A 24462-nucleotide genomic window follows, 5' to 3' on the forward strand; every position below is an offset into this window, starting at 1 on the left:
CCACCTAGATTTATGCAAGTGAGCTTGGGGCCCAGCCACCTCTATCACCAGCTAGAGAGAGACAACTCTGCAACATCCGTGAAGCCCACACAAGATGGGAAGTGCCCTCTTGATTTGCCATCTTTTTCCTCATATTTCCTAACCTAAACATATGAGACGGGTGCCTAAAACTGAAGATGAATTTTGAAAACCTGTTTACAACAGGAACCACAGACACGCCGAAGATCACATTGCTGTAAGGTTCTCTTTAACGCTGCACTGGAAATCAGAATTTATTTCTTTTAATTGTATGGATACCAGTATTGTCCCATTCCTCCCACACTACGGAAATGAACACGGGAGAAACAGTCATTTGTACTTGCAAATATAAGAATACAGAAACAGAAAAACTGTGATTTGCCCATGGACGTCCTACAGCAGCCACCACAGATTAAAGGAGGTGCAAGGACATCGTCAGGAGATGCTCCTGAACCTACTGACCATGCCCACCATGTCCTGCTGCACACCACAACTTTGCGCCCTATTATATATTTTCTTTGTAATGCTTTTAAGTCTAGAAATTATTCTTACCTGTACGAAAAATATGTCAAATTTTTGCACTTCAAATATACGCTTAAGGCTTATCTTTAACTCTGCTACCTCCTTTTTAAGACAGAGGCAGACGCACCACGGGAGCTTGGGGAGATCAGGCTCCCTCCACGGTGAATGCAGAGAGCGCCAGGACCAGAGCTCGGCAAAACTCGGCAGCAACTTCCAACCAAAACCCAAACAACGCTACATGACGCTGCAAGGTTTAAGGGACAAAAAAAAAGAAAAAGCCAAGCCTGGTAAAAGAGTATGAGAGAGAGAAAAAAACCCCAAATGCTCCAGGAAAATAAAGAAGTAAAAATACTTTTTCAGCTTCTATTCTATTGGTGTATAAACAGAAGACAGACCATCTGACCTTTCTACCCACACATTTATACCTGGGCTGAGCACATGTGACCCTCAAGGCCGTGCCCTGCCAGAGAAGGGCCAGCGGTGACCTCCGAGGTTATCTGCTCATCCGCAGCCCCCTCCTGAAATGCCGCGTTTTACTTCTGCTCACACTAAATAAAATCAACTGATATTTACAGCGTTTCTTAGGAGACTGCCTGTTTTCACCTACCCACCAGGTCACCCAAAGTACCTAAGAAATCAAGTTTCACGACAGTTACCAAAACAATGCTAACTTTGAGAGGTTTATATAAGGACAGCAAAAAACGTATATAAACACGGAAAAAAATTCTCACCGGCTTTTTTCTTCTGATTATTACCTTGTAATTCAATAGCAGAGGACTTTTAATGTGCTCCCATAACTCTACAGCAAATGTAAAAGATTTAAAAATAATCTTTATAAGACAGAGGGAGAGTATTTGATATTAAATCCATATAACAGTAACTCTGACTACTAAGTTTGCTCATTCTACAGTAAAAGAGCAAGTAGAATTAAAAGGCAAAAATATCTTTCAAGTAGTTGCTTCTGTACAAAAGGGAGCTTCGGTGACTAAACGAGAGACTGATACGGCACCGGTACCACACGTATTTAAAGGAAAATAAAGGCACTTTGAAATATCATGTCGAAAGTACTGAATAAATTACAGGATACGTGTCTCACGGGGAAAGAAGAGTAAATAGCTGTAATTTGGGAAGCTAGAATTTCATTAATGAGATAAAGGGCTCTGCAAACAAAAGGACCTTTCTTAAAGGTTTTCAGTGACTTTACACAAGTTTCAATATTCCATCTTAATGGCAGTATATGACAGTAGATGTTCTTTCATTATATTTTTCATGATCCATTTTGAATCACTAGATAATACGTAATGATAGTAAGAGACCAGGAGCCTTGTGTCGTGAGCTACCCAAACCCCGAGTTACGAAAACCACCACGTTCTGCTCTGAGAAATCACAGCAACTGTCTGAAATCATTGTTTCAGAGAACAACATGTTAACACCTATCTCTACAGAAGGCAGACTCCATCCTCAACTTATGATCAGTCAATCGTCAGAAACATCCAGCTTCCCATAATAGCTGGTTTCAGCTCGTACGTGGGGCTTTCCTTTCTAGGGTTCAGAACAGATGAATTAACATATGCCTATTATAAACCGGGAGTATATAGTCTAAGGATTAACTACTATAGCAACCAGTGCCGTCGTCTGCCAACACGTATTCACACAAATTGCTGGATTTCCTAAATTTATGTGGCTCGGATTTATATGTAGGTGTTCATTTATTGTGCGGAGATTGCAAGTTTTCTATTACGTGGATTTCTTCAAATACGCACCACCACTGCATCACCCTTCCAAAAAACCCCACTGTAAAACTCAACATAAAACTGCTACTAAAATAACATTAATTAAACTGTATTTTACAAATATTTATTTTATGCATATGAGATTTCTGCTGCTTGTTCATTTTACTCTATTCAATTATTCTGAATCAGTATTCTGGACAGAAAGTACCATGAATTATTTGAACTGAAATAAGATGACATGAAGTCATGGTATAATCAAAAACTTTCCTCCCATAACCTTAATTCCATGCAAACTGCAATTTTATTTTTTTTTTTAAATAGAAGCATTAAAGAGAAGTGTGCTTTTGTATCAAGACACTTCAAAAAACGGTGCATTTGTAACCAAATCACACATGACACCATATGACATGACAAGCGACATTTTTTTGAGGAAGTGATGAGTATTAAGTTCCCAGTGGAGCTCAGTGTCACTGGAAAAGGAATTCCTAAAGATATGGGAATGTTCCTCTCTCCAGACACACTTCTGTACGTAAGTTTTTGAGGAAAAAAAAAGGTGGAAAGGGAAAGAATCCTGTTTCAACTGTGGTTACCTACACGGGTGCATTAAACACACCTTATGGAGACGGCACTACCCAAGTTACCGTACACCACAGTTATCCACGAGTGCGTGACGCATCATTTCATCACTTCCACTGCAGCTGAGCAGAGCACTCTGAGACAAAACAGAGGCATAAGTTAGCAGAAAAGAACCAGAAAAAGAGGATGGAAAAAAGAAAAAAAAAAAGGGAAGAAAAAAAAAGAGACACTAAAATATGCTTCCTCTGTCTGTAAATATAACATTGCTGCTTGTAAACCTATCATCTGCATTGCAGCTGCTATTTTCCTAGTATTTTCTTCTATTTTTTCTCCTGTCTGCTGACTTGATCTTATTTTTTCCCCCTCTTCATCACTCTCTCCTTCCCTGTTCCTACTGTCTTCCCTTCTCTATTGCTCTTCTGAATTTACCTTTCATTCTGACTCCCTTCTTCTCACGTTACCTATTCTGCAGTAACTATTCCTGGTTTTTCTTCTACCACGTTCTGTAACCTCCCTTCTTAGCTCTTGAGATTTGGCGCCTTCTTCGTCTTGTTGTCCCGTAGCAGATGCAATAACGTTTGAACAGTCCAACAGAATTTGGGGGAAACCCCAGGGATAAATATCAAGGCTGCTTGACAAAGCTTTCAACTAGCGCAGAACATCTGCCATGGGGATGGGCTGGGAGGAGCAGGGGTAGCAAGTCAACACGATGTGAGGACAAAGCCTTCCAACAGAGAGTAAAAGGCATTCATTTTACAATTGGAGAAACCTTTTATTTACCAAATGATAGGAAGATTACCTGAATACTTCCATTTTTTTTTAATAACGAACTCCTCAGATCCATTACAGAGGCTTCTGAACCTTCCTCCTGCTTTGGAGGCAGAGATCAGATGCGTTGATGGGGTTGGCAATCAGAGAGAAACATCAGCGAATTACAACTGCCTGGCCAAAGGACCAGCACAGAATTTGTTTTGAAAACAATTCAAGAGAGACATTACGATGAGAAAATTCGTTATTCTAGAAAAGGAAACAACTCAAAGAAATCGAGAAGAACTTGCCTATACTTCCACAGACCAGGAGTCATACACCTGTTGCAGCCCTATTTCCTAACGGTGTGGGTAGGAGAACACCCACACCAAGGGAGAGGTACCATCGTGTTACAGTCTTGTGCCATATTGGTTTTGTTCTCTTTTAGTGGGTAACTGTAAACCAGAGCGCTTGCCTTCCAGAAGCAACACCGAGCAAGCTCAACTTAACATGGCAACCTGAAAGACATCCTGAAAGTTGTGGGATATACAGAATATACCTTCATTCTGCCACGAAGACGACAGTTTTGAACTTTCCGACCCAAATTGCTCTTCATCTCCTAGGCTCAGCAAAGCTCACGCTGGTACGCACTCACTTTAAAACGACGAAAGTCCACGTGAATGCCGAAGAGCATCTCTGTTTCACAGGCCCACCCCAATCGCCACCCCAATGGCAGCGACTGCGCATGGCGGTACGAGCTCTGCAAGGAAAACGCTCCAGCTCAAAACTACACAGAGCAAAACCAGCGGCTACATCCAGTTAACCCTGGAGCCACCAGGAATGCTGGTGCCAACCAGAGCGACCGACTGGGGACATCAATCACTTTTAAGTTCAGAAAACTTAACAATAACCTCAGGTAAGGCAATTTATAGGAACCCAGAAAATAAAGACTACTTCGCTTTTATTCCTTGTGTCATTTGACTCTCAAGCGTCTCTCGTATTTTGGTAGCTATGCTGACATTAAGTCTCGTTTCAGAAGGGTTTTAAGCTTCAGATTACACCGTTTAGAAATTATCTCTAATGACGAAAGGGTTTACATATGATCTTGGTGACCAGAAGTGCTACTGCTCTCAGCACCTGTTAGAACATTGTGGCGGGATGGAGAGGACAAAAAGCCACCTCTGAGAGCGTCAATAAATGCTTGTATGCCGTGAACAGCATTTCACAGTCGATGGGAAAATATTCTACAAGCCAAGCAGATCTGACTTTGAATAAGGTATTCTTCTGAGACTTTTCCGAAGGTACTGTAATTCTAGTACGATTTTGTCAGTTTGATCCGCTTATGATTAGGAAAAGGAAGAAGTGATTTTGAGTCATCAAACAGAGGAAATGCAGTTTAGCAACTCTCCCGATTCTTTTCTGTTTTAGATAACAATGGAGACGGGAAGATTGCCTCCCTCTGGGCTCTGGACAGATCCACAGAGGATTCCTCCGGGGGTTGTCCAAAATCTTACGGAAAGGAATCAATGATGAATTAACATATAGGGTAAGACAACGACCAACTCACAATCCCAGTCCAGACAAACTCAACAAAAACTTTGAGGACTGATGGAGCGACCTCGTCTGTCTTCTCCCTGGGTAGCTGTTCCTCTCCTACTAAATTTCCACGACTAGATATCCTGGAAGAACACTTTAATTCAGTGTGGTAGAAGAGTCACATTTCTCCCTCTATGAATTTTCAGAGATGCCCCTGGACTGCTGACGTGTTCCCTGCCCTCCTGTCCCCACTCCATACATTTTACAAGACATGGCAATTTCTACAGCACCCAGCTGTAATTTGGCATTTTTTCCAGGTACACCTTGCAAGTTGCATTCAACAATGCACGGCGAGGTTCTCCTCCTCCAAAGACTTCACTGGCCACTGTCTTTGATAGCTTATTCCACGTGATATTTCACAGTGTGACAGTCACTGATGCGCATCAAAAAGTGGAGGAGACTGAGGAAGTCCAATATTCCTTTCCCTAAGTGGTAATACCTGTATTATACACAATCTGTTCCTACGGATCTGGAAAGATAGATAATCCGTAGCCTCGCCAGGGAGTCTTTTCTCTGCTTCTTTCTTAAGATTTCCTGCCTCACTGTCTAAGTGAGCTCATCCATGCTGCAATTTATTACCGTAAGAAGAAATGTCTTCCTGTGTTATCTCTTATCCTTTCTATCACAGCCGGTGAGAACAGACTATTTATTCTCTTCCTCTTTTCAGCAGTCTTGTAAGCACATGGAGACAGTTATTCCATCCCTTATTTATTTTTTTTTAAAAAGTAAACAACCGCAATCCATCCTTTTTAAATAAACCACGTTTTCCAAACTCCAGATCACTGGAGGAAAAACTCTGAGGTTTCTCTGCCTCTTCTGTACTCTTCTTAGCGTGTAATAATCAAACAGGACACAAAAATGCACTGAGGACTTCTTAAACTTTAAGTACAACAAAAAGACGATTTTATGTACCTCTCAAGCTCTACGCATCCCATCACGGCGTTTCCCGTGTTACGGGAGTGTGACGTTGTCGGCTTACACTCAGCTGTCAGTGTGCGACGGTTACTGGTGGGTGTTTTCCAGTGAACTGCTCCCGAACCCTTTGATTCCCCACCGCTCCTTACCTGCAACCGTGTCCCCGCAGCCCCGGCACGACCAACCCGCTTTACAGCTTCGCGACTGAATTCCAACCCTGTTCTGCAAAGCAACTGCACTTCCCAGCCAGCAGTTTTACCTGCACATGTAACAACCACTTTCACCGTTATCTTCGTCGTTATTTAAATATAAAAATACTAAACAAAGGAGGGCCTGAGCGGGTGCTTGTCAACGCAGTCAATACATCCTCTGGCCGACAGTGGCACCCTGCCGATAACTCCGTCCACGTATTATCCTGGGTGTTCTGTGCTTACCCAAAGGTATTTTCACACAGACCGTCTGTACCTCGGTACTTCAGGAAAGTACCACAGGAACCACTGGGAAGCAGTTCTAACCACAAAACCAATTACACTCAGAAAGAAAGAAGAAAACAAGTTGCTCTGTGCTAACTATTTTTTGATAAATCTTCTTTGATTTACTGTATTTGTTCATGTTTACAAACAAAAAAAACTATTTTGATTTTTTTTTTCCTTCTGAGAATTAAACTACTGGACCTATAACCTCCTGGTCCTCTCTTTTAATTCTGGTGTTACAACACCAGAGACAAAGGAATTAAATGTTGCTGCTGATTGCTCAACCGGACGACCATCAAGCCTGGCACGGAGAGACTAATTTTAGAAGAGAAAGTGGTTTGGAGCCCATTCAACTGTCAGTGCTGCTGTGTCAGGTCAGGGAGGAATTCACCAAACACCTCCGGGCTCCGGTCAGTCCTCATTTAACTTCCAGGTTGTCTCTAAAACACCGCTCCATTACCAAAGACATAAACAGGAGACAATTAGCTTCCTCCAAAATCACACATTTCTTGCTTTGACCAGCATTTTAGCGTTTTGGGTTGGTTTAACCAGCGTTCATACAGACAGGTGTCTAACTTCAACCTTCCAAGTCAAATTCTCCGAGGTTGCTGTGCCATGACTCCGGGAAGCAGAAGGAAATAAAACAAGACGACTGCCAATACAAGGGTCTTAATGGGTGGTAGATGAAAGGAGGAATGCTTCTTCGAATCCTTTAAATTAACGGCTTTCCCTTATCCACGGACTGTTCTTGGCCAATATCCGTAAGTAATTCGTAAGTAATGGAATTACGAAAAAACCAGCTGCAGCTTCCAGAGTTTTGCAATTACCAGGGGATCACACGGCTTGAAGAGCCATAGATGGCTACGTGCCACAGAAAAGTCTAAGTCAAAGGGCTGGAGTCAAAGGTTACTTCAGCAAGCAACTTTCCAGCTTGAGATATAATACAGAAAATTTGAGAGGTCTGGTGTTTAAGAGGGAAGCAATGACAAGGTAAATGACTTATTACATACATCTTGCAAACCAAGAGAGAGAAAAGTTATTCAAATGAGTGTCTCATCCGATCCCACTACTTTATGTTTTAAAAATGGATGACGACCGATAACTTGTGAAAAATTAACAAAAATTAAAAATGGATTACTACCGATAACTTATGAATAATTAAAAGGAAGTTGCACCTGCATGTGTTGAATATTCGCTATTATTTAAGACTGTAAAATCTCATTTTCCTGTCTCCTCTGTTTTCAGCAGAAGACAAACCGTTATCCTCCCTGACGTAAGCTATTTAAGAACTTACATGAAAAGCATCATTTCAGCCGTTTTCATACTATGTAATATTAGATCTCCAGGGTCTTAATTATGAGATGAGAGGAGGCTCCTTAAGTAGTCAGTATAATCTCCAGATTTAAAGCATTTAACTCAGCATTTCCCTTTTTAGCCTAATTATGTTCACAGCACTGGGTTTTTAATGCCACAGAAGCACTCCGCTCAATTCGGAGAGCTTGAGTTGAGAACATACAAGTTTCCAGATGAATAACAAAAATCATGTAAGCTCTTAGAAACCCCGTTTAAAATAATCTTTACAAACATAAATAGATATACTAGCAACATACCTGAAAAAGAACATGAACAGAGCAGCTGTGATGCAGAACAAAAGGACCTACAAGAAGGAGAAAGAGTGTTACTACATTAAACATCCCACTACAACTGCATGTTCTGGATCGTCAAGGTTTTACAACTGTTACTTTAAAAGTCACACTTTATTTATATGCCTGACAAGCCGGAATGAAAACTTGTCTCAATCCACCAAAAAGGATTCTCCTGTTTCTAGTGGGCTTCGAGTCGTCCCTGTGGAAGCCAAAAGAACATATGAAATCCAAGCCAGGGCAGTGGGGCAACAAACAGAGCAAATGATGCCATAAGTAGTCTGGAATAAAATAATAAATATTAAAAAAACCCCAAAAAACGCAATAGAATGAAATAACGCAGTCTTGCTCTAGATGATAAAGGAGCCAATTTAGCAGCTCCCCCGCACCGAGAGGGGAACGTCCTACTTCTCTGCTGGGGCTCAGTGCTCTTACCTCCTCCTTACCACCCGCACAGTCACTCCAAAATGCTGACGAAAACTAACTCGAGGAGGAAAAAAAAGTAAATCACAACTTTGGAGAGTTTTCTGCCCATTTGGTGTGATAAGAAAATGACTGGAAGGGTGTAAAATCGTCAGGGCAGGCAGAAGCGAAAAGGGAGGAGGGGGAATGAGTGCCAGGAGCAGAAGAGGGCCGAGAGGATGAAGCCATCCTCCTTGAGAGAACAACAAGCCGCGGCACCCTGACTGCAGAACCGCTCGTACGCACAGCTGGTTCAGAAACTGCCACACCGTGCTTCACGTTCACAGCCTGCCTTCACCCACGTCGACTTTGCCAGATGAAGCTCGAGAGTGAGCAACTGCTCTTTTGTTCTAGATACACCCGTCCATATTCATACCATCACTCGGGAGGCAAAAACCTTACAGAAACACTGAAAATGGTATAGAAAACACTTGCACTTATTTTCCAGGGTTCAAGAAGTTTTGATCACGATCAGATACACATAGCTTAACTGGTAAGAAATGGGAATGGTGGCAGCAGCGCATATTTGAGTGCTAAACGCGCAGAACAGTAGGCTGCTGTGCTGATCGAGATCAGAAGGTGTGATAAGAATTTGAATAGGAAAAGTTTACAATGACTCTCAGAGAAAAAAATCTTACAATGAGACCATTTCCCTTTCCTAAGTCCTCTGGCGTGTGACTTAAAATTATGTCACACAGACATTAAAATGTTTACTGTATGAACTACCCGTTTTATTTAATTTTCCTTCACCAGTACTATCGCATTTTATTATTCTGCATCAAAAATGTGAACATCTGAAATAATTTTATATTAAATCATTACGGTAAAGTGAATACAATGATATATTTCAGAGCAAACTAGCAGCAAAAGCAGATTACATTTAAACCCAAGTTCTACTTAAAAACACCTACCAAAGTTCAAGCCATATTTAACCATTCAAACAACAGCCACCATTTCCTTGGATGCCATTTCTGGGAGACAGAAGGGACAAGAAGCCTTGACGCCCCGAGCAATGATATTGAGAAATAAGTGAGAAATGGCAAAGAACCAGTTTTCTGGGGGAGAGAAAAACAAAACGGCATGCCTTTGCGTATTAGAAACGCCCACTTCACTGTGCATAGTGGAAACACTTCGCTAAGCAGTCTCTCTTTCGTGCCCTTTTTTCTTTTATTCCTTTTTTACGTTTTTTTTAAATAAGTTTGATAACAACCTAACAAGTACTTATGCACGTCATTACGATCCCCTCTGAGCTCTCCTCCAGGCTAAAGCACCCCAGCTCTCAGCTTCTCCATGTATGAGAGATGCTCCAAGTCCTACATCATCCTAATGACCCTTCACTCCAGTATGTCCATGTCTGTCTCATACTGGGAAACCCAGCACTGGACACAACCCCACGACGCGTGTCACCGGGGCTGAGAGGGAAAGAACCACCTCGCTTGATCTGCTGGCAATGCTTCTCTAATGCAGCCAAGAGGCTGGTGGCCTCCATTGCTGGAAGGGCCCCTTGTTGGCTCACGTTCAGCTTGGTGTCCACCAGGACCCCCAAGTTCTTTTCTGCAAAGCTGCTTTCCAGATGCCCCCAGCATGTACTGGTGCCTGGGGTTACTCCTCCCCAGGGGCAGGACTTGGCGCTTCCCTTTGTTGAACCTCATGAGGTTCCCGTCGGCCCATTTCTCCAGCCTGTTGAGGTTCCTCTGGATGGCAGCACAACCAACTCCTCCCACTTTGGTATCACCTGCAAGCCTACTGAGGGTGCAGCCTCCTGTCCACTCATCCAGGTCACTAATGAAGATGCTACTGACCCCTGATGCTATGTATGGGCCCCTGGCGTAAAACCACCATTGACTGGCTTCCCGATGGACTTTGTGCTGCTGCTGACAACCCTTCAAGCCTGTCGGTTCAGCCCAGACGGTTTTCAGTCCACCTCATCATCCACCTATCATCAATTTGTCTATAATCTGTATTCCGTTTGGCAAAATCTGGGCAATTTAAAGAACTTGCTTAATCTACCTCTAGAATTATCAGATGTCTCCCAGAACTTACAAATATTCTTTGAAAACAATAATAATAACAAAAAAAGATGTGGAAGACCTTGGCCAAGTGGAAAAGAGGAAGCTGGTACCAATTATTGTAAATGAGAAGTTCAGGGAACATTAGCCTGTCAACCAGGCCACTTCTAACACCCACAACTATACTAGAATAAATTATTTGAAAGAGTCAGTTTATAAACATCTAGATAACAAGACCACAAGAAACAATCAACACAATAAACAAGTTAATTAAAACTATTGTAATTTTCTTCTTTGACAGATGTTTTAAGAAAAAGAGCAGGTGTAATTTACCTGAACTTTAATGCACCTTTGTGGCAGTCGCATACATTAATTAAGTGGGCACAGAGCTGCTCAGGAACACTACAGGGGACAAAGCCAATAATTACCAGTTCATTATCAAACTAAAAGGCATTTTAACTGAGGCCGCCAAAGAGGTTTTGTAGTGATTTGAATGATGGAGCAGAGATTATGTCACAAATTGACAGAACCCTTTAGAGGTCATGTCTTCACACAAAGCCACTGAATTGCCCTAAGCCAACAGGATGAAATTCAATAAGAACAAGTAGGAAGTAGCTGGCAGGAGAAATCACATACATAAAAACCATGACAAGAAACAACTGCAGAGGGAGTACAAGAGTACGACAAGTTCCACAGGTCACAAGTAAACAGGCACCAGCAATGCAATGCCGCGGAAAGCGCTGCAAAATACTACAGGCTCTTTCAGAAGCAGAGGAGGCAAAACATGGCAGTGTGTTGCACTCATGACCCGGTGCGAGCGACAACCACTACTGGTAAAGAAAAGCATAGACAAAACGAGACAGCCCAGAAGAGCACGGTGAAAATACCCGGCGTGTGGCGTACGGCTGGTGCGAAACACGTTAAACTAAGGAAGAGGTAGCTAGTGACAAACGTGACAACTATTTTCATTTAATTATCATATACTGACAAATCTGCCTCTCGAGTACAGGGGGAGGAAGACAGGGCTAAATCTACAGCGAAGACAACTTAGGTTAGGAATTGGGAAGAGGCCTCTCTACGGGGTAGTGACACACTGGAAATAGCTGCCTGTGAGACTGTGGAAGCTCCTTTATCGGAGGTGTTTAGAATCAGCAGAGGCAAACACCTCCTAGCAAAGCTCCGGGCGTTGGACACGCTCTCGTACACGACTGAAGGACAGTGCAGCTAAACCAGGGCGTTTTACACAGAGTGCACGGGCCAGCGTGGAAAGCCCACTGACTGCCGTCTTACCACGGCACCAAGAAACAGAAGGCAAATGGTCACCATGCTCCAAAATTAAGCTACTTTCAAAATAAGCCTTTTTTTTCAACTTTCCCCTAGCCTATAGAATTTTTTGTAGCATCCTCAGTACAATATTTTAGCAATAATAGCAATAATAATAGCAATACCTATTTTAGATTTAAAAATAACTATACTAAAAAAGAAAAAAGACCAAGGCCTACAGAAATGTAATTCTAAATGTGAAGTGAATTTAAGCCTTAAAGTCTAGTGAGCTGGACATCTCATTTGAGATGTTTCTTGCGGAGTCCACCAGTTTTTGATTTACGATACAAGGTCAACAAATTGTGCTTGGCAACACACAGACCTTGAAACTTTCCAGCTGCAGGAACAGATGCAACAAGCGGACAACCTCCGTGTTTCTAACAAGAATGACACGTCCTAAATATTTCAACGTTTTTAAAGAGATGCACCCAGGTCAAAGGAAAAAGCCCTGCGCTCCAGGGCAGGTTAGCATATTCCATGTGTAAGGTACGCGCTGTAATTTAATTGATTACATTATACTTTGTTGTACTATACTAAACCTTAATAAATAAAGCCGGAAGATGATGACAAAACTGAGGCAGTATTTTTTTCCTATTTTTTTTCCAGATCTCTGTTGGCTGACAAAGATAATATCTTTTATTTTTTATTTTTCAAGAAAGCTGGGCCCTCGTACAAACAGTGTCACGAAGCGACATTCAGCAGTTCCCAGTTCTGAGCACAAACACAAAGCTCTGACTGAAAGCAGTTACCAGCAGCCCCGGTAACCCCATCAGTCCCGGTAACCAACGCCAGCAGCTCCGGTAACGCCATCAGTCCCAGTAACCCCAGCAGCCCCGGTAACCAACGCCAGCAGTCCCAGTAACCAACGCCAGCAGCTCCCGTAACCAACCCCAGCAGCCCTGGTAACCAACGCCAGCAGGTCCCGTAACCAACCCCATCAGTCCCGGTAACCAACGCCAGCAGCCCCAGTAACGCCATCAGTCCCAGTAACCCCAGCAGCCCCGGTAACCAACGCCAGCAGTCCTGGTAACCAGCCCCAGCAGTCCCGGTAACCAACCCCAGCAGTCCCGGTAACCAGCCCCAGCAGTCCCAGTAACCAACGCCAGCAGCCCCGGTAACCAACGCCAGCAGCCCCGGTAACCAACGCCATCAGTCCCAGTAACCCCAGCAACCCCGGTAACCAACCCCAGCAGTCACGGTAACCAACCCCAGCAGTCCCGGTAACCCATGCCAGTAGCCCCAGTAACCAGCCCCAGCAGCCCCGGTAACCAGCCCCAGCAGTTCCGGTAACCAACGCCAGCAGCCCCAGTAACCAACGCCAGCAGTCCTGGTAACCAGCCCCAGCAGCCCCAGTAACCAACGCCAGCAGTCCTGGTAACCAGCCCCAGCAGTCCCAGTAACCAATGCCAGCAGTCCCGGTAACCAACCCCAGCAGTCCCAGTAACCAGCCCCAGCAGTCCCGGTAACCAGCCCCAGCAGTCCCGGTAACCAGCCCCAGCAGCCCCAGCTCACAGACGACTCGCCCTCGGAGCCAGATAGAAGTCTTGGACCAGAGAAAGGAGAAATAACCCTGATAAAACCATTAAAACTACTCCCCAGTCTCATGTATTCTGAATTTTCCTGCATACTAGCTAATGCCAAGGCTATGTGTATTTTCCTTAAGCATTTTCATTATAGTCCGATTTCCTGGGGTAAAAAAGTCTCTGATGGGGCTGCTGGTTCTTCCATGCTGTCAGAATGAACCGCGGGGCTGAAGCCTGGGATAAAGTAACACAGACCTTGCAATTAAAAAGAAAAAAAGCCCTGAAGATACACGTAATCTCTGTAAATGAGGACAGGAGGAGGGCGAAGGGACAGATCGGTGACAGCGGAAGCATTTGGAGTGTCGGAGCTACAGTTCAACACCGAGGGGTGTCGAACCCGGCTCAGAGAAGACCTCATGCAGTTTCAACCCCTGGCACATCAACACTCAACTTCAAGCATATTCCCAACGCCTGAAAACCACCACCTTCTTGGTCAACCACTTCGCAATGTCTGTGAGAACTATGTCTACACCGGATGGTGGAAAACATAAAGCCACTGCTCGCGGTTCCTGAAGGCTGTGTGCTGCAGAAGCAAGAGCTGCCAGCTAAGGTCTGCCTGAGGGAACTTTCATCGGTAATAATCACGGAAAATTAAAAACCCAACTAAAGGAAGTCCCTCCAATAGTTACTGCTTCAGCCAACTTCTTCTCAAAGTTATAAAAAAGAGAAAGTGGACTTACCATTATACCTTTTTAAATCGATCGCTAATGGATATTTCTACAGGTATGGCCACAGCAAGACGGATTTAACACCAGTACGTGCTTGCTTTAACACCAGTACGTGCTTGCTTTAACACCAGTACGTGCTTGCTTTAACACCAGTACGTGCTTGCTTTCTCAAGGACTGCTTTTTAATACAGATTCAGTTTTACAAGCATTTTGCGATCTATACACATATAACCAGCAGCTTTGTGTAGTGATCACAGATTTTTACCCTTAAAACACACGATCCAGAAAAAAAAGAACTATTTCACAGGTTTTTTTAACCCTCGAAACAAGCCCTTTATGCACAGAAGGGCTCGCCGCTGTCTCTGCTGATACCAGCCCCCTTCCAGCTTCGCAGGCCGAGCTGAACAGGAGTACGGTACTTGTACTAGCTTCTGTTAGATCGGCTAACGGTGCCGGGGAGGAAGGGAGATGTCCCGTCGGCTTTCTGAGTACGTAATCCATTCTTCAGATTTACAAACAGAGGGAAGGATTTTTTTGTGTCCAAAAGCCATTCTGGTTTTTTTTTTTCCATGCATATTAATTGGTCTAATAAAAAAACCCGCTTAGCTGTAACCATCAATCCACGGAGCTACACAAACAGCACTGTAATTATATATTGCGCAATTGCCGAAATTCGTCAACTGTTGCTTGCGGTTCCTGAATTTTATTTCAAGACATGTTATTGCTCCAATAAAAATGCTTTCTACAGCTCTTATCCCTAAGATCATCTCTTAAGCAAGCTCCTTTCTAAGAATAATAAAAATAACAGAAACAGGCATGCAGACTAATGTGATGGCCTTATACTGCAGGATCGAGGAAATCGGTGTGCGTGGAATGTCTCTTTATACCTGCACATTCCATCAACGCAAACTGTCGTGTCCTAATCACGAACTGTCTGTACAAAACTGATGTGCTGCTCTTTTACAATAATAAATAGATGGTTGAAAAGCGTAACATTTTCTAGAATTTTATAGTGGTTAACGATTATTTTTCTAGTTCATATTAGGTAACTTCTGAAGCAATGCAAGGTCGCTGCTGCTCTAAAATCGACAGGCTTCATGAAAACGTAGGAAACAATTAGTCAGATCCTCATCGGGCACTTGGCCAATTTAGCTCCACCTACACCACTTCAGCTGTTAGAGCCTCCGAGTTTGGGGTTTTTTCTGCCAGCAAGCCTCAAGCAATCTCCAGACTGATAAGATCAAAAGAAACACTAGTATGTGTTATTAAACACGAGATTATAGAGACTCATGTTAAAGCCCTGTTGTTTGATCGCGATTAGACGACTGCAATTGGCAAGTGTAGAAGGTGACTGAGCCCAGACGGGGAGCACCTGCCAGTCTCGGAAGAGCATGAAAAAATAAAAGAGAAAATTAAAGCATTGATTTTCTAGTTCACAAATTCCATATGTACACATACAAGTTAAATACTTCAGCACCCTTCATTTGTTATCTCGAAAAACACTTGTCAAGTCTCTTCCCCTGTTTTTCGTATTATCTTAACCACAGCAAACAAATCAAAACCACACTGTAACGGAGCCACGGAACAGCCCTTCGTGAAGCTCCTGACGAGAGTCCGCTGCATAACACTCGAGAGACTGAGGTACAAAAGAAGCAACTGATCAATGAAACAGCAGCACCTTTGCACCTCTCTCAAAAAGTGAAGGAGAGCTGTTTTACAGTAGATCCCATTGGAAGAGCTGGTCCGGGCTCATTTCCCAAACTAATCAAAACCCTTTGAAACACAACTGGCAGGCGGCTCCCACACCGAGCAGTGGGGTTGTAGGGGTTTTTTGTGTGCGTATGGTTGGACTCGACGATCTCAGAGGTCCTTTCCACCCATGATGATCCCATGATTCTATGACACTCCCCCAGTCCTGTTCTGTATCTTCTGGTACTCCCTGTATCCAAGTCCCATCCCAGGCTACAGAAGATGACCCCTCCATTATCAGCTGTAAAACCATCGTTCTGTCAGGCTGCCACACAGCCGCCTTCTCATTTCCAACAGTATCCAACTAGCAAAAAGCACACGCACAAAAATATACATGCATAGAAAGTGAGTGCAATACCTTAGGGCTGCAGAGACATCAAATTATTTGGGAGGGTTGTTCTTTCCTGACTTAAAAAATAATACTCGTCTGGCTTCGTAATAATAACTACAAGAGGAAGAAAAGAGCAGGAGGAAACTCCAGCCAACATATCACACGAACAAGAACATGCCTTCCTGAAACGAAATACTCAGAATGGATAGCAATAAATATTCTAAAGATAACGAGTTTTTTTAAATCACGTGGTTTTTGGTTTTTTTCTCCCGTATTATAAGGTGCACTTAAATTCAGCAATATTTTTTTTTTCCCCACACATCTGGTTGGATAACAGTATGGACTTAACTGCTCAGTACGGTGACACATAGAGTATCACGTGTGTGACCTACATTTAAAGGGGATAAAGAGAATTGAAAGACACGATGCTTCCTTAGAGACAGCTCATTCTTAAGTTATTACTACTCAGTAGTAGGACTAATACGAAACGCCCCAAAATTAACTGAAGCCAGACACATCTCCACTGACCAGCAAGATACTGCATCAGAATCAAGGAGGAGGGGGGTGTAAGCATCATTTTTATAGTCTTGAATATTTATATATGTAAATCAAGATTATATAATCTATCTTTATATACCTCGAGTGCTGTGTCCAGTTTTGGGCCCCTCACGCCAAGAAGGACATTGAGGAGCTGGAGCGTGTCCAGAGAAGGGCACCGGAGCTGGTGAGGGGTCTGGAGCACAAGTCTGGTGAGGAGCGGCTGAGGGAGCTGGGGGTGTTCAGCCTGGAGAAGAGGAGGCTGAGGGGAGACCTTCTCGCTCTCTGCAGCTCCCTGAAAGGAGGGGGGAGCCAGGGGGGGTTGGGCTCTTCTCTCAAGTGACAGGTGATGGGACAAGAGGAAACGGCCTCCAGTTGCACCAGGGGAGGTTTAGGATGGATATTAGGAAAATTTCTTCAGTGAAAGGGTTGTCAAGCATTGGACCAGGCTGCCCAGGGAAGTGGTGGACTCACCATCCCTGGAGGGGTTTAAAAGACGCGCAGACGTGGTGCTGGGGGACATGGTTTAGTGGTGGGTTTGTCAGAGTTGGCTTGATGGTTGGACTAGATGATCTTAAAGGTCCCTTCCAACCTAGACAATTCTGCGATTCTGAAAATAACATTTAGATGTATCTTCTTCAACAAAAGTTATTTGTAGCAGCTTTTTCTTTTCCTTATTTTGCCTTTACCGGGGGCAGGGGGGAAGAGCGTAACAGCTAGAGGTTTGCTGTGGTTCGTTAGGAGGATCACGCCCGCTGCTCCTGCAGCTCGTTCCCACCTGAGGTGTGTGTTCTGCTCACAGCACGCCCTGCCCCGCACCATCGGGGCCCCATCTCCTAAAACTGCACCTTGATACATGGCATTGGTACACTCAAACATTAGCAAAAACACCGTCACATGGATTGCAATTGAAAGGTTACACTTGGAATTCTGAGCAATAAGGGAAAAACTAACAGCTTCAGTGACAAGCCCCTGTAAGAGAACATTTTTGCCATGAGACGTGGTAAATTCTTGGTTTACACACCACAAGAAAAGTATTAAACGTGACACTGCCCCATTTTCAGCTCATTTCACATTTCCTGACATAGCTCAGCTTTAAGCCCCCCAGTCACGACTTTATTACTCAGACAGTTGGAGGTTTGGGGGCTTTTTTGTTTTCTAGATTTGCTTTGTTTTTGGAGGCCTCTTGAGAAAATCAGCACGTCCTCAGCAGGACAAGTCTTGCTACATTAGGCCTGCCTGGGCAGACGTGAACTTTGATGACTTTTGAAACCTTTATTTTCATTATTGTGTTTTAAGACACTAACTAACAGCCATTCGGCAGATTTTATAGTTCATTTCTAGTTGCAGTTACATTGATCGTATTTTTCCAACAGTCACAAAGAAAGCTGCCACAAAGAAAATTTCCCTACAATTTTTTGGAAGTCAAGAATTTGACTAATGAAAGTCTTTCATTGGGAAAAACAAGTAGATCAAAGAGAAATCCCCTCTCTTGAAAGGCTTCCTATTGCTTGTGAACGAGAGAGCCTTCTTAGAGCTTTTCAGAGCAGGGAATCTAGAAAATTCTCCATGAAATAAATCCAAACCATTTATCACTCAGTAAAAGCGTACGTCCAGCCCTGTTTAAATACCCAGGTTGTCTCTGCCCGAGAACCAGGAGTAAGACAGACGGGCAGTAAGGCCGGACGCAAGAACAACTCAATCCCTTCCCGCTGTGAGAGTGATTAGACACGAAGCGGAGTCACACGGTCGCTTGTAATCCTTCACGGTGCTCAGGCACTCGGAAACTGAAATAGTTCAAATTTCTCTGCCTTTCAGATATAAACAGTCTCCCACTCGTACAAGGCTAATTGCGGTAAAGACTGGTGCAGGAACCTATGGCATTTGATCAAATTCTTCAGAGATCTCGTAACAAAATAAACCTCCTTCCCAACAAAGGGTGTTCCGAAACTATGGCGTGAAGCAAAAACCAGGAGAGTATGTTCTTGACCAATACGTCACCAAAAATATTGTGTGCGAAGAGAATGAATACAGTTAATGCTTTAATAGGCAACATCTGTGAGAAGAACAGGCTTCATGAGACTGAAAATTCAAATTTATATATATAAGGACATGCCAGAGAGTATTCAGCAAAGGACCGCAAGGATGACCAAGGGCTTGGAGGAGAGGCCGAGATAACTGGGGTTGTTCAGCCTGAAGAAGAGAAGACCCGGGGCGGGGGGGATTTTAGCAGTGTCTATAAATAAATCCCGGTGGGGGGAACTAAGAAGGCTGAGCTGGACTCCTCAGCGGCCCCCAGCAACAGGAGAGGAGGCAATGGGCACAAGTGGATCTGAGAACTAACTTTTTGACTGAGAGTGGTCAGGCACTGGAAAGGGTTGCTGAGTGAAGCCTCCATTCTTGGAGGTCCTCAGAAGTCAACGGGACAAAGCCCTGAAGCAACCTGCTCCGCTGAACCGTGCTTTGAGCAGCGAGGCTGGACTAGCCGCACTCCAGAGGTGCCGTCCAACCTCAGCTCCTCCGCGAGCCGGTGGAGCAGCAGACCCTAGCACAGCCTAGCACACTGCGTTTGCACGCAGACTCTGCAGAACTGCACTGTGCTGAGCTACATTTAAAAAAGAAGCGTTTTCCCCTTTAATTATTAAAAGGACATATCCGTTTGCCTAGTGGTTTTTCTAAATCAATGACAAATTAACACAAATTAGACAGAAAAATATCCAATTGCTTGGAACAAAGGACATGACATAATGCAACAAATCTAGATCTACACTGTGCCCTTCGTGCAAGAACACGCCGTTTAGGCTAGTGCCAAAGAACTAAAATTGCAATTCAATCAAGTAGACGTTGGAGGCAAATTCAGAATGCAAACAGGTTTCAAAAGCTGATTTGCACTCCTGAACAATAACTTCATCTTGCAACCACTTGCATTCATTACTGGTTTTACAGACGCAAATATTCCCAGTAAATGACTAAAATCTCTCAATGATTAACCCTTTCACAGACCGTGCGGTTTGCACCCACCCTGTTTCTGTTAAATGACTGACAAAAAAAATGGAGATATTCTTTCATGTATCTACAATTGAGGCTGATTTTGTGTTGGATTGGTTTTGGGGGGGTATTTTGGTATTTCTACAGGGATTTAGCAGCTATTCCACCTTTCCCACCTTACAAGTCTTTGAGCATAACGTAACTTTTCAGGGTATTCACAACCACAGAATGACTGTGAGTGAATGTAATGAGGAGTGCAACGATATCAAGTCATCAAACTGACCTAATTCTCATTCGATTCCCTCATGTAACTCCTAAACACCAATGCTAATTTTTATTCCTGATTTTACCATATCTTTTGCATGAGTTAGTTGCCTGGCCTCGTTTTTCCTTTCCCTTAACATTCACAGTTTTCTTATCAGTGTGATTTCAGCTATAAATTTCCTGTACTTAAAATGCAAGGTTCTGGACAACTGCAACTTTTCTCTGGTGTTTTTTTCATCATCCTCAAGTTATACAAAGGTGTTCCTACTTAACTTTGACTAGCATAGATTCTTATCGGGGAATAATATTCTCTCAAACACTTGAAGCTGAAATTTTGTTTCCTACAAAATCAGTCCTTGCCGGCTTCCGCCCACTGGTGGAAGTGATGCTCGTTTCTTAATCCCGGAAACCAAAAAAGCTTTCCAATTAGTTTCTTCTACTGCCCGTATTATTTTGCATGCCAGTCTGACTCAGGCAAGGACACTACATTTATAAACGTTAACTCTGGGCAATTAGCAAACTTACAAAGAATAAAACATTCCTATGCTCTTCAGTTCTGTTTCCTACAGAAACCCAGAGCTCCCTGTCCGTCAGTCCTCGCCGGCACCTCTAGAACTTAGAGCCCGGTTTCAACCAAATTCAGCAAAGCTACACGTCTCAAAAAGAATTACATTCCTGCAAGATCCATGGAAACTGGCCGCTGGGTGCTGGGCAGTGGCCAAAATCAGAACCCCCCCCACCAGAAGAACTTTCTGACTTCACATGGAAGTCCTCTCCTCCCTTTGGTCTGCTATTTTTGAATAAAAGTGCTGAATATAGTGCTAGTTAACATATGTATTTTAGACATGCAGTTTAGACTTGAGAAAAAACCAGACAAAATAAAACTACTTTGTCAAATAACACCCTAAGTAACAGGCGATGTTTCTGAATACAACACCAAACCTACACACACATGCTCAAAAACCTTTAAATGATAAGAAAAATACACTTTAGCATTTTCTCCACATGTAAATCCAACTTTATCCTAAATTATGCCAGAAATAGCTGTAAAATATATGATCCACAAGGAGTAAACTTTTCCACTTGTCTTTAAATTCCCCATGTTACGTCAGAGTAAAATACTCTGAAATAGGCCCGTTTAATTGAAATCGGGCCCCCCATATGCTAAAACGCTATACAGAGCTCTGTTCTTGTTGGTTTATGTATTCCTTCACTTCAGAACTACAAAGCACCTCCGAAATTACTATCATTTTAAATTTTCAGATATTTTTATATATATATAAAAAAATCTATTTATAGCTAACGTAAGTTACAGGGTCCAGGATATTCACAGGCAACTCTGGAAAGGGTTTTACATTATACCGCTGGGCTATACTGAACCAGGCTTAAAACCTACACTTTAAATCTCCATCTAAACTCTCTGCGATACTATGAACTGAGAAGTTCTTGCCGGCTACACGTTTTGCTGTGCAGGTTTGCCCGTCACTGGGTCGCGTCCATGTTCAGGCTGGAGGTTCATGGATTACTTTTAGACGACGCCAATTCACGTCGCCGCCGCTCCTCCTCTCCGACCTCTTTTTTTGCTGATTACTGCCACGTGCCTTCTGCTGGCACAGAGACACGCAGAAAAACACACCATAGACCGGAGCCATCTGAAAGCAACTACATCCCCCTCCCAGGGGCTGAACGGGGGCAGGAGCAGGCAGCTGGGCTTCACCCCAACCTACGTCGGTTTAAGCCACGCCGAGATCGAGTCGCAGCCTGTTACACACCGCAAACTCCAAACGACGCAGCCAATTCAACCAGCGTGACTGGAACCTCCCATCTTTATAACCTGGATGAATAAACGTGAGGTAGTTGTGAACCGTTCAGATTAGGATACACTGAAATTGCAGAATTAGAAATATACTTGAAATATAACGTTGCAAAAAATGTTAACATCTCTAAATATTAAATCCATATGTAAGCTGAAATGTAAAAATCTGGTTACCTATCCTACAAGAGCATTACAAATGTAGTAAATACTAAAATAACAATAAATTTTCTTAGTAGTCTGTGCAGATGTCTCGTATTAGACTTCTGAACACAACTCCTTAGCTCACGTTACGGATATCATCCAAGATTTCGCCTCCACCGTGAGGATTTCTGCTTGCCCCTTTTTCTTCCAGAGCTCGTAATCACTGAAGAATTACAAGGTTTGATATTACCTTAGCATCCAAAAAGGAACTGCAAGAGACGTTTGTCTGTAAAAGGTTACAGGTGTTGAAATAATTTTGTTTCCTGCAAAGCATATGTATTAAAATAATATTCCACGCGTAATACGCTGTGCAAGGCAGCGGCGTGAAGGCCGCTGCATCCAGTAATCATTCATACTGGTGAAAATTATAAACAGTATCAGAACACGATGAAATTCTGATAAGCACTAAAAACTCATAAAGGGAGAGGTTTAAAGGAACAGAACCAAATAACGTATTTTCAGAATTCAGAAATAAATAGGAGGGTTTTCCAAGCATGGCAACTGCCTCAGTATTACTTTAAGCGGTGTATTTGAAAATTAGACTAAGTTACACAGACAAACTTAGAAATTACTAGGAATTTTAGCATGCTTAAACTTACTGTAATTTAGCTACAACAGACAAATATTAATTTTTCAGCCTCAAAAATTCCCTGCTGCACACGCCTGAGCCCACAGCTGCCCTCTCTGTCCTGCTGGTGGAACGCAGGCAGGGGCAGGAGGGAGCTGAGGGAGCCAATACTGCAGCCAGGGGAAATGGGCATTAAAGAACGCGCTCAGGAACTGTCGACTTCTTTTCTTTAAAATTATATACGAGTAGCTGACAATTACAGAATCACACAGAATCACAGAGTGGTGGGGGTTGGCAGGGCCCTCTGGAGATCACCCAGTCCCACCCCCTGCCAGAGCAGGGTCACCCAGAGCAGGTGGCACAGGAACGCCTCCAGGCGGGGTTGGGATGTCTCCAGAGACGGAGACTCCACCACCTCTCTGGGAAGCCTGTGCCAGGGCTCTGCCACCCTCACAGCAAAGAAGTTCCTCCTCGTGTTGAGGTGGAACTTCCTATGCTCAAGTTTGTGCCCGTTATGTATATATATACATATATATATACACAATGGCATTTTGGTGTTTGCTAATCGAAGAAAAAAGAAATTGAAAATTGATTATAATTATTTACGTTTCTGTCTCTCCCCACTACTTTGGCAGAATTTTCGATAACCCCGCGAACTACACGCGCTTCCTGGCGGGTAAGAGCCCCTTGAGAACACGAGGGGGGAACAGCACGGTAAACTCAAACGCCTCTCGCATTTCCCAAGCTCGGAGCCTCCACAACGTACGGCTGACACTAGTTGTCATCGCAAGGTACAGTGAACTCCTCGGGGTGAGGAGGGCTCTTAACAACTAGCATTTTACGTGAGCGTGCTAGGAAAGACATATACTCGGACCTGCTGGGAAGGGGGCGAAAGCGGAGATTGTGTTATCTGTTGAACAAAGAAGTTCGTGCTGCGATGGAATTATTTTCCAGTGAAGCTTCCTGAGCAGGCACAGATACTTCTCTGTCATGGCAAAGGACGGATTTAACGAGTTGAAGACGTCCTCGCCACAGAGGCCTGCTCCGTCCCGCTGCCGGAGGTCACCTTTTCTTGGGCTTCGCCTTGCAGACGCGAAGCAGCTCGTGCCAGCGCTCGGCATCCGCTTCACCGCAGCGAGCCGGGTAAGGGAGTCTCGTGCTGTCGGTGCGAGCTGGGCAACACGGAGCGACTCATTTGGCTTCCAAGAGCTCCTCATTTGGGCCACTTAACTGTCTCCCCCGCGGAGACGGAGTGGAGAGAGGAGATGCTAACCAGAAGCTAAGAGAAGCACTACTTTAAACTGCTCTAGCTAGATTCACAGTGCCTTTCCCTAAGTTTTTATGAAGTTTAAGATTCTTTGAAAAGAAGCTCAAAACTGACACGGAAATATCAGTGGAAAAATAATGGTGTTTTACTGAAATACTTATTAACGTACTTCTTTGTAAAAGATTACGCAGCAAAGGCTCTCACACCAGGAAACATGCACTTGTCTTCTATTACAGAACTTCTTTACAACCTGATCAGGATAAAGGGCTTACATCATATTATGCTCCTCTTTCTCCTGGCAGATTTAAAACCGCCTTGTTTGTTTTACTTCCCCCCATTCAAATGTGAAAAGATCTGTCACCCACTTCTTAACGCCTCGGTTACAGGTTCAGCAAAAAGCCTTAGCACTAGCAGAGAACGCTACAGAGAAGCCGGATTAATTCTCATTCCTTCTGCTACCGTTACTCCTACCA

At 43.6% G+C, this 24462-nt stretch overlaps 1 protein-coding gene across 1 annotated transcript in view; it reads right to left on the bottom strand.

The window, feature by feature from the left end:
• The window catches only part of TMEM135 (transmembrane protein 135), a 197047-nt gene that overhangs the window by 62732 nt on the left and 109853 nt on the right, over positions 1-24462 (bottom strand). The window contains exon 6 of the mRNA XM_063325297.1: positions 8191-8237. Coding sequence (XP_063181367.1) covers positions 8191-8237 — 47 coding nt within the window. The remainder of the gene's footprint in view (positions 1-8190; positions 8238-24462) is intronic.

The sequence above is a fragment of the Chroicocephalus ridibundus genome, chromosome 1 (genome assembly GCF_963924245.1).
Source record: "Chroicocephalus ridibundus chromosome 1, bChrRid1.1, whole genome shotgun sequence".
NCBI classification, from domain to species: Eukaryota; Metazoa; Chordata; class Aves; order Charadriiformes; family Laridae; genus Chroicocephalus; species Chroicocephalus ridibundus.